The sequence below is a fragment of the Taurulus bubalis genome (genome assembly GCF_910589615.1).
Source record: "Taurulus bubalis genome assembly, chromosome: 8".
Lineage (NCBI taxonomy): Eukaryota > Metazoa > Chordata > Actinopteri > Perciformes > Cottidae > Taurulus > Taurulus bubalis.
The window spans coordinates 11561075-11576348 of record NC_136596.1 but is presented as its reverse complement, the minus strand read 5'-3'; the positions used below and the strand labels follow the sequence as shown (position 1 = coordinate 11576348).

The window sequence follows — 15274 nt, the reverse complement described above, 5'->3', positions numbered from 1 at the left end:
TAATTATTTCATTACATAAATTACAACTGTATATAAATAATATGGTATATTATTAGTAATAGGTTATTTACATCTTAATGCACATCCTAGAGGTCCTTAATGCTAGTGCATGATAAGGCAACTTGTATAGCACATTTCAACAAGGCGATTCAAAGTGCTTCACATAAAACCATTACAAGCATAAAAACATAATGAAGAAGAAAACACAATTTAAAAACAATTAAGAACGTTTATTTTAAAACAGTAAGAAACTGTAAAAATAAAATCAAAATATAGAATAAAAGTTGCAGTGCAGTTTAACAAATAAAATACAGATCACGAACGTATTTTGGCCCTAAACCAGTCAGTGCTTTATAAACCAGCAGCAGAATTTTAAAGTAAATTTATTTGTTGGACAGGAAGTCAGTGCAAAGACCCCAGAACTGGAGTGATGTTTCCTGGTCTTAGCGAGGACTTGGGCTGCAGCTTTCTGAATCAGCTGCAGCTTTCTGATTGAGTTTTTACAGAGACCTGTGAACACACAGTATTCAGTAACTTGTGGTGGATGCTTGCACAACAAAAAAATAAAATATAGACTGTTTCATACCTAACATGTACATAAAAAAAAACAAAAAAAAACTAAAGAATTACCGCATAAACATACTGCGGGTATGCCTCCGCCAACCAGTCAAGTTGCAGTTAACATCAGAGTAATTTTACATCCATGTAAATTGGATTCATCAGTTCATCCTTAAGTCCAATTAGATGTTTGTGCGATATTTGAAGAAATTAACCAAAGGATTTCCTGAGATATTTGGAAGATGACTAAAGTAAACTGTAGATCAATGAAGCAAAAACATCAGAAAAAAATTAGGCTGCAGGAGTTGAAGCTCCCTGATCACGGTGAGAAATAGCGCTGCCATCATCCAATCCAGGAGTATCACTAAAGATGCAAAAAGTCAGAATAAGTATATTTAAATCTACATTTACACATTCTATAAATTATATATGGTGCCTATTTAATGTGCACTAACCTCTCAATGGTTTCTCCAAGTCTTAGCAGTTCAGTCCCAGCAGGGTCACTGAGACAAATTTATATTAAACATGACAACGTGTTGGTAATATATCACAACAGATACACATATGAATAAAGGAACATTGTAAAAAACAATAATATATTTCCAACTACCTTGGCTGTGGATTTGGCTCTCTGCTTTGTCCCTTTTTTTGTGCAAACCGACGGTATATACACCAAGTAACCACTACTAATATTACTACTAGTGCTGGACCACCTGTAGAATCAAGAGATGGATATTTAAGATAATTGCAAGAGTATGTATAAACACAACACACCATACAATTTTGATCTCACCTTATTGTTAGCATTTGAAAGACAAACATTTCAACCCTCAGCGAAAGCAAGAAGACAGAGGATAGGAGGGCAAAAGCAAGTTGGATTAATAGCAAAAAGCATTATTTTCTTGAATTCAACAAATAACTTATCATGGCAGGCATGGGTGACATGAATGGTGAGATAAAGATGTACTGCTGGCTGCTGACAGTTTCTTGTTCAACAGCTAAATAAACATGTCCTAAGCAGCATCATAATTAGAGTTTAGAACTTACAAACTCCACCAACGATGTATCCATGTGCTGCATTGTCCCTTGTGGTGACTCCTGATGAAGTGTTAGCTAGAGGAAAGAGAAAAAACTCCAGTCGATGGTCAATCAAAACAGTGAGCTAATGATGTAAAGTGTATCTTTAGGAAAAACTCACCACTGATAGAAGCACAGATGTCTCTGTAGTCTAGTTGAGACAACAAGATACGTTTTACTATGTGTTATTAGACAGAATGGCATCAGTTATTGGTCAGAAAATATAATTTACATTATAAAATGGGACTATAGATACAATATTTTGGTTTTATTAGGAAAATATGCTGGGTGTGACATTCTAAATTATCCTTTGTATGAACAGTTCCATTAATCATGTTATGATACATATTGAACAGAAACATTACACATCCAGAATCTAGTCACGGGTGTTTCGTGTTGCATCTTGTAAAGACTGCACCAACCAGTCAGTCAGCAAAAGGAGACAGAGAAATTCAATAGCTAAAATTTGGTTGAGAATTTTACCAGTGTAATAGAATTTCCCTTTTACATTTTTAAGAAAAAAACACCTTCTGCTGGAGAGCTCTGACATGCAAAAGTGAGGCTGATTTGACATCATGCCACTTTCGTATCACTTCCAGTGAAACAGGGAATTAGTTGCTTAGACGTATAAATATCCATCTCAAGTACACAGGTATAGAATATCCAGGTTTATCAAAATTAGCACCAGGGTTTAAAAAAAAGGATGAAACTAATATGTGAGGCTTACACATAAAAACAAAACAAAAACAGGGATACTAATGTGCATGTAAACACACTCAATCTGTGAAAACTGTTTCAAGTTGACATCAAAGGGAATGATTGAACGAACATGATAATGTATATTACGGGCTTTAGAAAGTAAATGTAAGCACCTGTACATTTTGCGGACCAAATATGAACGGATTTCCCTTCAAAGTCGCAGTCACCACCTGTATCAATGGAAACAAATGCCCGCCCACCATGCTGGCAGACAGTATTGGGCGGTGGAGGGCCTCTACAATCTGCGATGCTGCTGGGATCGAAGAGCTGCTTGTCGTTGCAAAATATGCTCGTCACGTTATCGGCACATCCTGGAATCTTGCAGAAAAACAACTGTGCAGATCCTTTCCCACCTGTAACAAACGGTATTTCTATGAGATATCTCACATAAACTTGTATCTTATAATCATGAGCGGTGCAAACACGTACCTTGACTTGCTGTGACTGGAAAGCACTGAGCGAGTTCAGCAGCAAGAAGCGGCAAAAAGATGAAGCACAGCTCTGTCGAGACAAAAATAGAAATTAAACTGAAGGCTCTCTAATGGTTGATACTTGACATAGTTGAAATTTGGCAAATTGTCAGAAACTTACCATTCATGTTTGAGATCAGTACTGAAAAAACTTTCTGGATTACAATTCCTGTTGGAGAAAAGGTTTCCCATCAGAAACATAAACTTACAGCATTCCTAATTAGTCTATACCGGGACACCCTCCTGTCCTTACCACTCTGTCAGACTCAAGTCATCAGCTAGAACTACTTCCTCCTCACCAGCTTTGCCTCAGATCTTTTTGTTCCGTTTTCTTCGCCCCTCCATCATGTGTTTTTTTTTTCATAGCTACTTCCTGCACACTCACTTGACCTTCAACAAATAACAACTGTCTCCACGAAAGTGAATCTTGTTAGTCCTGCATGTTTCTTGTAAAGATGTGTGAGATGAAGTTTATCTTTGAGACATTTGAATATAGGTTAACAGTGATAACTGCATTCCTATTAATTAAAGAAGAGGTGGTTACTATAGTGAATATGTCTATGGATTTCAATTACTGGAGAAAAGCATGTTTGTACTACTTGTGGAAATACACAGTTTATTTAGTCTGTGATGACAGTTTCTGTTCCTTAGCGTATACCCCCATTTAAATGAATGGGTTGGACAAAAGCCGTTGACGTCAGTATAACACAATACATTACAAATGCACCACAAATTGCATCAGAATATTGCATCAGCTATTTAGCTGTTACTTAATAAACTGGCAGCGAAGTGTAAAAACATTTATCCCAAATGTAAACTTCTTCATTTCGACTTTTAAACATTGCATCAGTCTCTGATTATACTGTATGAGAAGCTAAACTATATCAGCGTCGGAAATACACGAGGGCAAAGGGCAAAACTGCCCCTAAGAAATATAAATTTGTCCCTGATATCACTAGGAGAGGGGCAAAAAATGTCCCCAAAATGTCCTCTAATAATTATGATAATTTAATCTAGCGCTATAAAAAAAAACTGTAAGGGGGGGAGGGGTTAAATGTTATTTAACAAGTTTACAAAAAAGAAACCTTTTTTTAAAAATGCCCCTGGATTTCAGTCAGTGGGGGCAATTTGTAAATGTCCTATCCTGAGCTATCTGCATGTTTGGCTGTTTGTAAACAGGTTAGTAGATGTATTAAAACAAAAATAATGATAAACCACCTGTGAGGAGTTCGAACTTTCCGGATCAATAACTCCGAATCTCTTTCCAACTTTACTGAACTCCTGGGAGGCTTGTCTTTGAATAAACGTACCTGACAGATCCACGCTCAAATCAGATAGCTTCCGACGTAACGTTCACAGCGCAGCATACGACTAAATCAGTGCGTTGAAAACAGGGAATAACTGCGAGAAAATGAGCTGTCATCCGCCAGTCCTCGCTCCTTCCCCCGCCTCTCAGCTGCAGCAGCGAGTTTATCGGGGGAATCGGTTAAATTCAGCGGTAGTGCGTTATCGCTCTCTCTCCTCCGTAAACTTCGGGACCCGGCTTACTGCCCGTGCGTTGGGATGCATCAAAGCTGTACGGCTCGCTTCTTCTTCTTCTTGACGTTTTACGGCGGCTGGCATCCATATAGATAGTGCATTACCGCCACCTTCTGCTCCGGAGTATGGAGCAGACAGTAGGCTCTCTTTACCCCAGAAACAAAACCACCCCAAAAAATTAAAGAAAAGAAAAGAAAGAAAGAAATAAAAGAAAGAAATAATTAACCTCTACACCTCATCCCTACATTTCAATTATACCCTATAAACCCCCTGTGTTCTTTAAGAACACTAGTAGTACCCTAACCTGTGATCTCCCACCCATGCTCAGTATTCCCTTCAGTGTACACTCATGCACCCCTAATTCCTTCAGATTCTTCCTCATCAACTCTCTCTGTGTCTCATGTGCCTTACAATTCACATCCGTCACACAGCCCTGTCTGGTGTTTGTAGTGTCTTATTGTTATTGAGTGCCGTATGGCCCAACCGTAGCCTTGTCAGCACTGTTTCCTCTCTCCTGTTCCAACTCCCCACCCTGGTTGCCTTAACGCTCCTTTGAATACCGTACAAGTGTCTCCCTTTCTTCTCACTGTCCCACCTATTTTGCCACATTTGATTGACGTTTTCCAATGTTAATACACTTGACCTCTGCCTTACTGATGCTAACCCTCATCTCTATGTCTCCTTTCTTTAATGCCCTCTTTGCCAACTTGTCCGCCCTCTCCTTCCCACTCACGCCTATATGTGCTGGAGCCCACATGAATTTAACCTGACCTCCCTGGCTGGTTATGCGTGTGACCGACTGAAGGACCTCATAGATGTCTTGACAACTGCATGAACGAAAATATCTTATACTTGATAGGACTGAAGCTGCATCGGAGCATATCAATACCTTTCCCTGTTTTGCCTTTTCCACCCATCGTAATGCCACCAGCACTGCCACCATCTCCACTGTGTAGACCCCTAGACTATCAGATGTCCTGTTGATCCCTACTCCTTTGCCTGGTATTGCCACCCCAAATCCTCTCACTCCTGTCTCAGGCTTCTTAGCACCGTCCGTATATATTTTCGTATATATTCACTGTATAGTTTCATTACTCAATATTCAAACCAATTTAACAAATCACCTGTGCCTTTCCCTTTTCTTTTGACATCTAACAGATACCAGTCAACTTCAGGCCACACCAGTGTCCATGGTTAACCACAGAGGGGCTTATACACAGACCAAACACCTTAAACTCCCTTGCAATGTCATTGCTTACTCGACCAACGTTATCTTTCTGACCCCTCCCATTCTCCCAGACCTCCTGCAACACTCCTTTTGCAGGGTGAGAATCATCGTGTCCCTGCAAATTAGCCCAGTAGTTTGCCATTAGTTGTTTTCTCCTTAGATCTAGCGGCATTTCTCCCATTTCTACCTGCAGGGCAGGGATTGGCGATGTTTTAAAAGCTCCACTACATACTCTTAATGCCTGCGCCTGGACCACATCTAATTGACCAATTAGAGATTTGGCTGCTGACCCATATGCAATGCTTCCATAATCCAACACCGATTTTATCAAGGCCACATACATGGTTCTCAATGATGAACAGCTGGCTCCCCACTCTAGTCCCTACCACTCACATCTCATCACATTTATAACTTTTTTGCACTTTTCCTCTACCCTCCTGATGTGGTCTGCCATTGTTAACCGTGAATCAAAAAGAACCCCCAGACATTTAAATGTTCCAACCCTTTCTAAGTCTTTCCCATGCGTCGTTCGCTTCATCCCATCCTTGACTATTTTCCTGGTGAAAAAGACAGCTGGACGGCTTTTCCGGTTTGGCGGTTTTAGGCTTCAAAATAAAAGCAAAAGCATGTGTCATTATTTTATTTTTTATAGTACAAATATCGCACCCTTTTTATTCTTGTTTTGTGTATTAATTAAATACTATTTAATTTCAATTCATTATTTTCATACAGTGTATTATATATATATATATATATATATATATATATATATATATATATATATATATATATATATATATATATATGACAGTTTAAAAATATATAGTACATATGACATTTTAGTTTGTCCTAGTTCCCATCATTTATAGACAAAGAAAGATGATAAAGATGCTTTTCTTTTATATATGTGTATGTAATGGTTTTCACAAAGGTAGCCTTTTTATCACAATCTGTATGTCTGCTATTTACAGTCAGTTGGTCTACAAAATTGGCTTCAACTATGTTTAACAATTTGTTCAAAGGACAAATCAAGTATGTGTAAGTCAAACTGTGGCTAGTAGGCCACAGTAAAATGTTTATATTGTTATTAGGTGTAATTAACATCAGTCTGTGTATGTTTTGGGTTTGGTTATAGCTCACAAAATGCCACAGTGGCCTTTCGTTTTGTCATTTCTACCGAGTGCAGAGTCAGTCACAACCGGAACAGCTACAGATCAAAGCTCAAATGTCTGGAAATGAAGGCCAACCTGTCACAACATTCCCCAGGGCGTAATGGGAGGAGACTGATTTGATCTGTTATGCTTTCGTTTTTTTCAAATAGCTTCCATGTTATGTGTCCAAGTGACTCCAAATCAACACACCTCATCATATTGGATTTAAGTTCTTCTTATTTTATTTCCAGAGTAGTTATACATTTTGGTATTTGCATCACTTGGTCACATTGCATTAAAACTCCTGAAAAAAACATGAATTTTGTTTAAATATATTTCAAAAAAATAGAACAATCACTAAAATCTTGCAGAATAAAACCTAATTTAATATCAGAGAAGCGGCCAAATGTACCCAACTAATAAACCAAAAGTGGGACGCATGTATGTGCTTTAAATTGACATTGAACGATTTAGGTTTTATTTAAAGGGTATATTTTGTCATCTAACCATGCAAATGCCAAACAGTAGGACAAACTGGTTAGTCTCAAAACATTAATTCACAGTAATGGCTCAGCACAAAATAGAACATAACACATTAATTTTTTCTTTATTTGTTTTTCATCCTAATGGGAAATCCATCATTTAATATTGGAGCAGGTTGGAGAATCCTTTTTTATTGTTTATTTCTTTTATATCATCTTTGTGTCTATATTACAGTACAGCCAAAGATAGAAGGGCGAGAAAGAGGGGACGACATGCAGCAAAGGATCCTGGGTCAAATGTGAACCCATGCAATAGGACTCAGCCTACATGGGCACTCGCTATGAGTTACCAGGGAGCCCCATCCTTTCATATCTTTGATGTGGGAAAAAACATTTGTAAAAAAGTTTTGTATTTAAAGGAAATAAAGAAGATTGTCCATGGTTGTTGTTTGTCTTGTTGCCAGCATTTTAAGGAAGGCTAGCGAATGGTTTGATGAGACCAAGATCCATAGCTTTGACTAGGCATGCGCGTGCAGCATCAATGGCATCCTGCCTCTTGGGATTGTCCTCCGCCTTGCCAATCACTGAGAGGATTTCCAGCAGCTCACTCTCCATCAACTTCTTGGCCAGCTCACTGTCATCTGAGTTGAGCATGTTGTAGACAATCACAATGCCACGATGCTGTATAGAAGGGATGGTTTGGAGACACAACCTCTGCAGGATCTCAAGCCATTGGGTTGTCTGTTGGGAGTGATTAGTTAGTCAAATGTGTGAATGATGAATCAAAAATGCTATAGAAGCTGCTTTTCAAACATTTTTGAACACTTGTAATTCCAAACAGTGGAATCCATGAGTAAATTAGTGTGTGTACAACTGTGATTGAGTTGTATTATTAAGTGTAGGAGCCATTGTTTTTGGAGGTTGACCAATAGGGCTCAAAGTCAGGACACTGCAACCATTGATGGTTCCATTTTGACGATTCCTTTTTCTTAATGTATCTCTTACAAGTCCCCTCTCACAACGTCATAGTTTAAAACTAAATCATTGCAGATCAGTTAACTGATAATGATAATGTAATGCAATTGGTAAATCAAACTTAACCTACAGTAACATAGGTCTGAGTTAAAAGGAGCTACAAATATTAGGCCCCACAAAAGTGTATGAAAATGCTCCCAAGTATCATGAAGGTTCATTTTGTTTAAGTATTAAAGAGTAATAACATAAGGCTTTTGCAATCATATACAAAGAAAGTGTGTGTTGACCAGATTGTTTTCTGCTGTGGATTCAGCATCAGTTCCTAAGGGAAAGCTATTTAGGAGATTTCTAGGTATTTCTCATAGTGGGGCAGACATACTTTCAAAACAGACTCTGATGTGACACTATAATTTATATTCAACAGCAAAAGCAGTACTGAACGCTGTTGTACATACCACGAGGGTCAGTTTGTGGCAGAGTTTCTTCTGAGAACCAGTGAGCATGGCGAGAGCTCCAGCTGCAGCTATCTGAAGATCGTCGTCGTCCTCGCCACATAGCAGTACCATCAGCTTCAGTTTATCATTGCCATCTTCCAGATAACGATCTTGGACCTAATACAAAAATAGTTGACATTTTCAATGCACTCCCACCTGTTGGACACATGTTTCTCACATTTAATATATGCATCCTCCATTATTAGGTGAGGTTGCTAGCTCTTGGTCTGTTCTCACCTCTTTACATGAAACAAGGTTGCACATGCATTCAGTGGCAGCCTGTCTGATCTGGTCATGATCTTCAAACATGTAGTTCTCAATCTCTGGCAGAGCTTTCTCTTTCACAATCTTTACTCTACAAAACAGATGAAGGTGAGAACTTATAATAAGGCAAAATCTGTAAATTGCAGTACAAGTCACTTGTAGGAAATTAGGCCTCACAGTGACCATAAGATTATATGGTGAAAAATGTTACCGTAGTTTGTCACTGAAACCAGCCAAGTTAGTGAGGCCTCTCAGAGCTTCAAAGTTCTGTAATCCGTCTTTGTCTGTTTGAAGGAGGCTAACTAAAGGTCTCACCACCTCGTACACCTGTCAAACAAGAAAGAAAGACAATTGTGTTGTTTTGTTGAACTATGAGGTAAACACCACATCAGCATATACATACTTAATTCAGAAACATTCCGATTCAGAAAGTGAGTAACAAACAACAGTATCATCAATCATCAGTATTGATATAAACTGAGATTTCGAAACACAACAGAATAAATGGTCCATCATCTATGATATAGAGAAACAAAAAACATAGGCAAAGAGAGGCAATGTCAAAAGCAAAAGAAGTGTGTAGTCAAGGGAAAATTAAGTAGAGTGTGGTACCTCAGTAAATTGCCATTCTCCTTCCCCTACCACCAAGGCATATAAACAAGCCCACTACTATTGTATGTCTTACCCTCTCACCGGGGAAAGCGATTTCTGGGTTGGAAATAGCTGCAATCTTGGCAATGGCGTGGCTGGCTTTCGTCTTCCCAGCATCTGTCCCCTCCAGTGCAAGTGGTATTAAAGCCTGAGGGCAGAGCAAGATGTGAACAATAGTGGGGGAATTTTGCAACAACCAGTTTATCCAGTGACAGTTACTGTTCGGAACATTTAACTAGTTATGGAACAGTCTAAATGTTATATTGATGTCTCTAAATGACCTACATAAGTAGAGAAAGATTGGCTAATGTTTAATAGTTATTGTAGCTGCTTGACATCTGTGCCACTGGGTCAGATTTTGCGCTACATCACATGAAATCATGCAGGGGCTGGAGCACTGGTGTTTGGAAACTTCACCTGTTTCGTCAGGGACCGCCAAAATTAACACAAAATGAAAGTTCCTTGAAGTAACCCTTATGTGTATTCAGTTCCTCTGGGATTTGTTTGGGGAACACTTGTAAAGACTTTGGGAAATGTCATAGATTCACTTGTACATTGCATTCCAAACCTTTCACTCACCTTCCCCCCACCCTGCGCTACAATAGTACCACGGTCTTTGGGATCCATTGACAATGCCAAGAAAACTCTAAAGATAAAAAATAGAAAATAGATTTAACATTCATGTATTTCGAAGCAATGTTGCAATTTAAGGAGGAATAAACAAATACTTGGATGTATACATTTGTACTGTAGCTTGCATTCCCTAATCTCTTTTTGGGGTTGTGACTGCGGACAAAAGTGATTTGTTGGCATCAGCTTCTCTGTAGCCAAGCTGTTATGATATGATTCATGATGTGTTGTGATGAGTTATATGTGTTTTGTAGATTCCAGTCAGTTGTACAACAAGTTTGATGAAGCATCAAAATGTGTCCCCTCCCACCTTGACAGCATCTCTTTGGTATGGTTGGTCAGGATGGAGCTGTCTGCTTTGACCATGCAAGCAAGAGCTGAAATGATTCCAGCCTTCAGCAGCCTTTTCACTCTCTTCTCGATAAAGTCCTTCTTGTCCTAAAAAAAGAAAGTATGCATATGAATAACAAAACCTGCTCTTCTTACGTATGTCAATTTATAGATTGTGATCGCCTGTCTAGTTTAGATTCCTTTTCTTTCTCTTTTACCTTGGGATGTTGTTCGGGCACATGTTGCTTTGAAAATTTGGCTAGTTGAACCAGCTCAGGGAGGACATCCTTCTTTTCATAGCAGTTGGCACAGTTAACCAAGGTGCAAGCTACTGAATATATGATTGTCTTATCCTTAGACTAAAACACAATGAAAGGAGAGAGATTATTTCTAACATATACTCAGATATACTCTATGTTTCTTTTCTGTTATTTTCATACCTTGGCCAGTTCAAACATAGCTTTCAGGGCAGCCTCGTCCTCAACAAAGTCATCTTTCACGTCAGCATCATTAGTCAGATAAGCTAGACCCTCAATAGCCCACTTCCTTGTTTTTGTATCAATTTTGGGATTACAGAGCCACCTAGAAGAGTAACAAAGGAAACCAATGGTGTGAAGGGGTATGATTGAAATGTACAATGACATTCTGGGGCTGTATACATAGTGAAAGGAATTATATCCATTTTGCATCAAAATTAGATAATAACTAATTCAGTATTGAGCATGTATTCAACTAATATTCAACTAATTCAGTATTGAGCATGTATTCAAAAAATACTGATGCAAGTATCAGTTTTCTCACAGATTTTCTACATCTATTACCATTTGTTTGCTGCTATGTGAATACTCACTTTCTGCACTGCTTGGCCAGCTTCTCTGTGGATCCCTCAGCAAACTGCCTTAAACCATAATCATCACCTCCAGCTGAACCCAGTTTACAGAGACCCTGGAGATGACATGGACATGAGTATGCAAAACCCACACAAAATCTAGAAGTTGTGTAGTCCAATTCACTGTCTAATCATGTTCATACCTCTAACTGTGATGTTTTCAGCATGTGTTGTATTGTTATTCTTTATTGTGCGTGGGCTATGGCAAAAACATCATAAAGTTCTATACTCTTCCATTCTTTCCTTGGCACACTCACCACCAACGAACGTATTTTAATCTTCTCATTAGTGGTCTTTTTGTAGACATCCTTTAGAAGTGAAACACCGTTGGTGATGATAAATGAGGCGCGGCTCATCTTAGAGGCGGCATGGATCAGCGCCTCTATAGCAACCATCTGGTCCACCTCACGTTCGGAGCCACACAGTGCTACCATCATCTCCATTATGCCTTGCCGTCCGACAAGGGCGTTACCAACATCGAAGGGACCCTGAAGCAGCCCGGAGATGGTGTTGATAGCATGAATGGTCCTGTCCATGTCATTGGGGTCAATTTTGGATCTGTGGAAAAGGAGGACAAGGAAGGAAAAAAGCATATAAGATGGCATAAGTTATGTTGGCTAGATCTACATTTAGAAACTCTTGGCTACAACACTGGTAAATGGTGAATCTGTATTTTATGGACGTACTTGATATATTCATCACAAACGTCCCTGAAGTTGTCTCTCTCTGGGTCACATGAGAGATCGTCATAGAGCTTGGTGAGTAGCACACTGGCAATCAGCTGAGTGTTCTCTGTCAAGGGAAGCTGGTCTGGCAGTTCGGGAACCTGACCACACACTTTGAGTATCTTCTTGAGACCTGGAGAACAAACACATATCCGTATATACGTAGATGTGGTCTGGCAAATGCATTTTGTCAGGGAGTCAGGGATGCAGAAATAGACTTTTGCTCAAACCAAATAAATGACCCGATGCAGCTGTCTGGCTCACCGTGGTCAATAGTGAAGAGTGCCTTGGAGTTGTCATTGTCTTTCATGTTAGTGCGCGGTACATTCCTGGTCAGAAGATTCAGTGCCTGGTCTCTGCCATGGCCAGACACCTTCTTACTTGCAACCATCTCCAGGAGAGAGAGGAGAATGGTTTTCAGGTCTTTTGATGTATCTGCAGATGGACAGATGGTAAAAACAGAAGAAGTATGTCTCAATCAGTAGTACTGTGCCAAAAGACTTAAAGCAGCACAGCCACAGCCATCTGTGATTAGATGGGGTTTAGTTAAATATTACAAATTATGCTTTGAATAAGTCTCAAGATGCAGGTCATTTTTATTCTGTCTCACCTAAAACCAAGGCCTCTTCTTTCCCATATTCCCTTTTATCTCCACCAGTGAGGGAGTCGTTGGTGCACTGGAAGAGGTTGCAGGTTGCGAGTGCAATCTCCTCATTGTCAACAGCCATGATGCTGCACATCTTATCAACACCCACCATGTGAATAATGGCCATGGCCTGTTTAGGGGTAGTGAAAAGAGTACATTTTGTGAAAAAAAGTCTTGTTGTCTTTCCAACTCTTTGATTTTCTTTTTCACTTTCACTTGCCTTTCACTTGACTAATTTTCAATGAGCATGCTCACCCGAGATTTGTGTCCTGTGCACATTCCTGACAAAGTGCGAACAGCAGACAGGATCATCTCTGGTTTGCCTGTCTCTATCATGTTGAGCAGCAGAGGCACTCCGTTATTCTCGAATATTCGCTCTGCTCCGGCATCCTCTCTTGACAGCACAATCAGGTTGTTGGCAGCCTAGACATAAAATAATATGTTGTTGAAGTGAAGCCACAACTATGCACACACATGTTATTAAACAATAAAAACAGAAAGGTCCTTGAATGTTTTTAATTTACACAAGAAGAAAATACCCACTTTTTCCCTCTTGTCCTTTTCCATTTCATCATCAAGGAGAATGTCAAACATGTTCTGTACCCTCGAATCTGTGGAGAATGTAGACTTAAGCTGTGGAGAATCAAAATGAAACATTTAATCATTTTCAGACGCTGACATGACCAAATCATACACATTAATTTTGGTTGTGCTTCAGCATAAGACCATCTTTCAAATTTCCTTATCTTAAAAAAAACATGTAACCACAACCAAAGCTATCTAATCAGATTGTTAAGCCAAAAGAATATTGTTGAATACATGTTGAAATGGTTCATGCATTTAAGCAAAGTAATGGATGTAGCTGTATTGCTCTTTTTAATGCTGACCTTGGCCTGGATGTCTGCTCCCAGCCTGCGTAGTGTCTCAATGAAGGTGGTATTCTTTGGTTCAATGGTGGCACATCTCTGCACATCTTTGAAAGCCAAATCCAGTTTTCCTAGTTTCTCAAGAGCTTGGCAACGTCGGTATAAGGCTTTAATATCTGCTGCATCGACGTCAATTGCTATGTAAGAGGAAGAAAGATTATAATATATATGTTTTTGGTGCCATTGCTGATATTAGAGGTTTAATCCTGTATGTATTTCTCTACCTTTGGATGCATCAGATGCTGCATTGGCAAAGTTTTCCTAAAGAAAAACAGAAACATTCCAAAAAAAATGTAAATTTGACAATTATAGGAAATATGCTATAGTTGGTATTCTCTTGTTTTTGTGATGTATGCTTTACAAAACTGCTTACCTTTTTTAGGTAGCATGCAGATCTGTTCCTGTAAATGATAGCAAGCACGTTTTTGTCCTTGCAGGCCTTTATGGCTTTACTGTAGCACTCAATAGCTTTGTCAATATCTCCTGACTGGAAGTGTTGGTTTCCCTCATCTTTTAACTGGATCGAGTCTCCCATCTGGTAAAAAGAATAAGGTGTATGAGTTGTGAAATAAAATACGACAGATCCATTAACTTTGGGTTTTCATGTCCACTTAATGTTTCATCACAACAATATCAGCGTCATCAGTCAATCAAATGTAAATGCAATATCTTAACGGTTTTCCAAATCTTCATACCAAAATCATTCATCAAAAGATAAAACACATACATACAACTATTTCAAATAAGCAAACATAAGAACAAATCTGAAGAACGGTTTTACAGTTTTTTGTTAGTTCAAGGATAAAAAAGTATATAAGAATATAAATATAAAAGCAGTTCAAAGCGTATATGCATTGCGTGTACTTATATTTGTAGGTTTACTAGAAATTATCTGTCAGCAAGCTAATGTTTTTTTAACTACTGTAACTAGAAATATTTATATTCTTACCATTGTTTGTAATCAGTGTCCTGCGGACCCGAGTTTCTCTTAGCAAATGGCCATGCACATGCTATCTCTAACTTTAAATGGCCTCCTGCCAGGCCTTATTTGGGCATGATCTCGTACCCCAGTTGGAGTCATACAACAAATGCCACTTTCCCAATGGACAGATACCATCTCGTATCATCTAGGCACAGTCTATTCCCCTACTTATCCTAAGTACCCTCTGCATACCTGAATGTCCCTCAAATAAAATAAAAAACACATCTGAAAGTTGTACAGTACCTTTCTATGATTGTGTGTTGTCTCTCTTGCTCTGCGTAGATGGTCCGGACCTAGTCGCTCAAATTTGTTACAAACTTTTTCTATCGCATATAACATATAACTTCCCCCAGCAACTCGTTGATATTTATAGAGAATCTCAATGAGGTGGGACCCGAACTGAGGTGTACCATGCATCACACAAAGGGGTTCACTGCAAGCACACTAAACCCCCATTAGGCAACTTTGTACCAGAGGTCATTATAAACCATTATTTCT

At 39.0% G+C, this 15274-nt stretch overlaps 1 protein-coding gene across 1 annotated transcript; it reads right to left on the bottom strand.

Moving 5' to 3' along the window:
- Window positions 1-7012: 7012 nt before the first annotated feature.
- unc45b (unc-45 myosin chaperone B) lies at window positions 7013-15088 on the bottom strand. The gene is made up of 20 exons (XM_079222518.1): window positions 15020-15088; window positions 14168-14329; window positions 14019-14055; window positions 13756-13931; window positions 13412-13501; window positions 13124-13291; window positions 12833-12998; window positions 12487-12657; window positions 12184-12355; window positions 11755-12055; window positions 11459-11553; window positions 11049-11190; window positions 10827-10967; window positions 10589-10716; window positions 10228-10294; window positions 9683-9796; window positions 9209-9324; window positions 8971-9088; window positions 8695-8850; window positions 7013-8005 (listed from the first exon to the last, which is right to left on the bottom strand). The coding sequence occupies exons 2-20, from the start codon at window positions 14327-14329 to the stop codon at window positions 7733-7735; spliced, it is 2793 nt and encodes a 930-aa protein (XP_079078644.1). The 5' UTR covers window positions 15020-15088; the 3' UTR covers window positions 7013-7732.
- Between the last annotated feature and the right edge of the window lie 186 nt (window positions 15089-15274).

Bases quoted from the DNA above. Each gene is read 5' to 3' on its own strand.
- unc45b (XM_079222518.1), bottom strand. From the start codon at position 14,329: ATGGGAGACTCGATCCAGTTAAAAGATGAGGGAAACCAACACTTCCAG. The intron at 11,554-11,754 runs GTGAGTGTGCCA...TGTCATCTCCAG, and splicing joins TTAAAATACGTTCGTTGGTG to GGTCTCTGTAAACTGGGTTC. The intron at 9,325-9,682 runs GTAAGACATACA...CTTGTTTGACAG, and splicing joins TCGCTTTCCCCGGTGAGAGG to GTGTACGAGGTGGTGAGACC.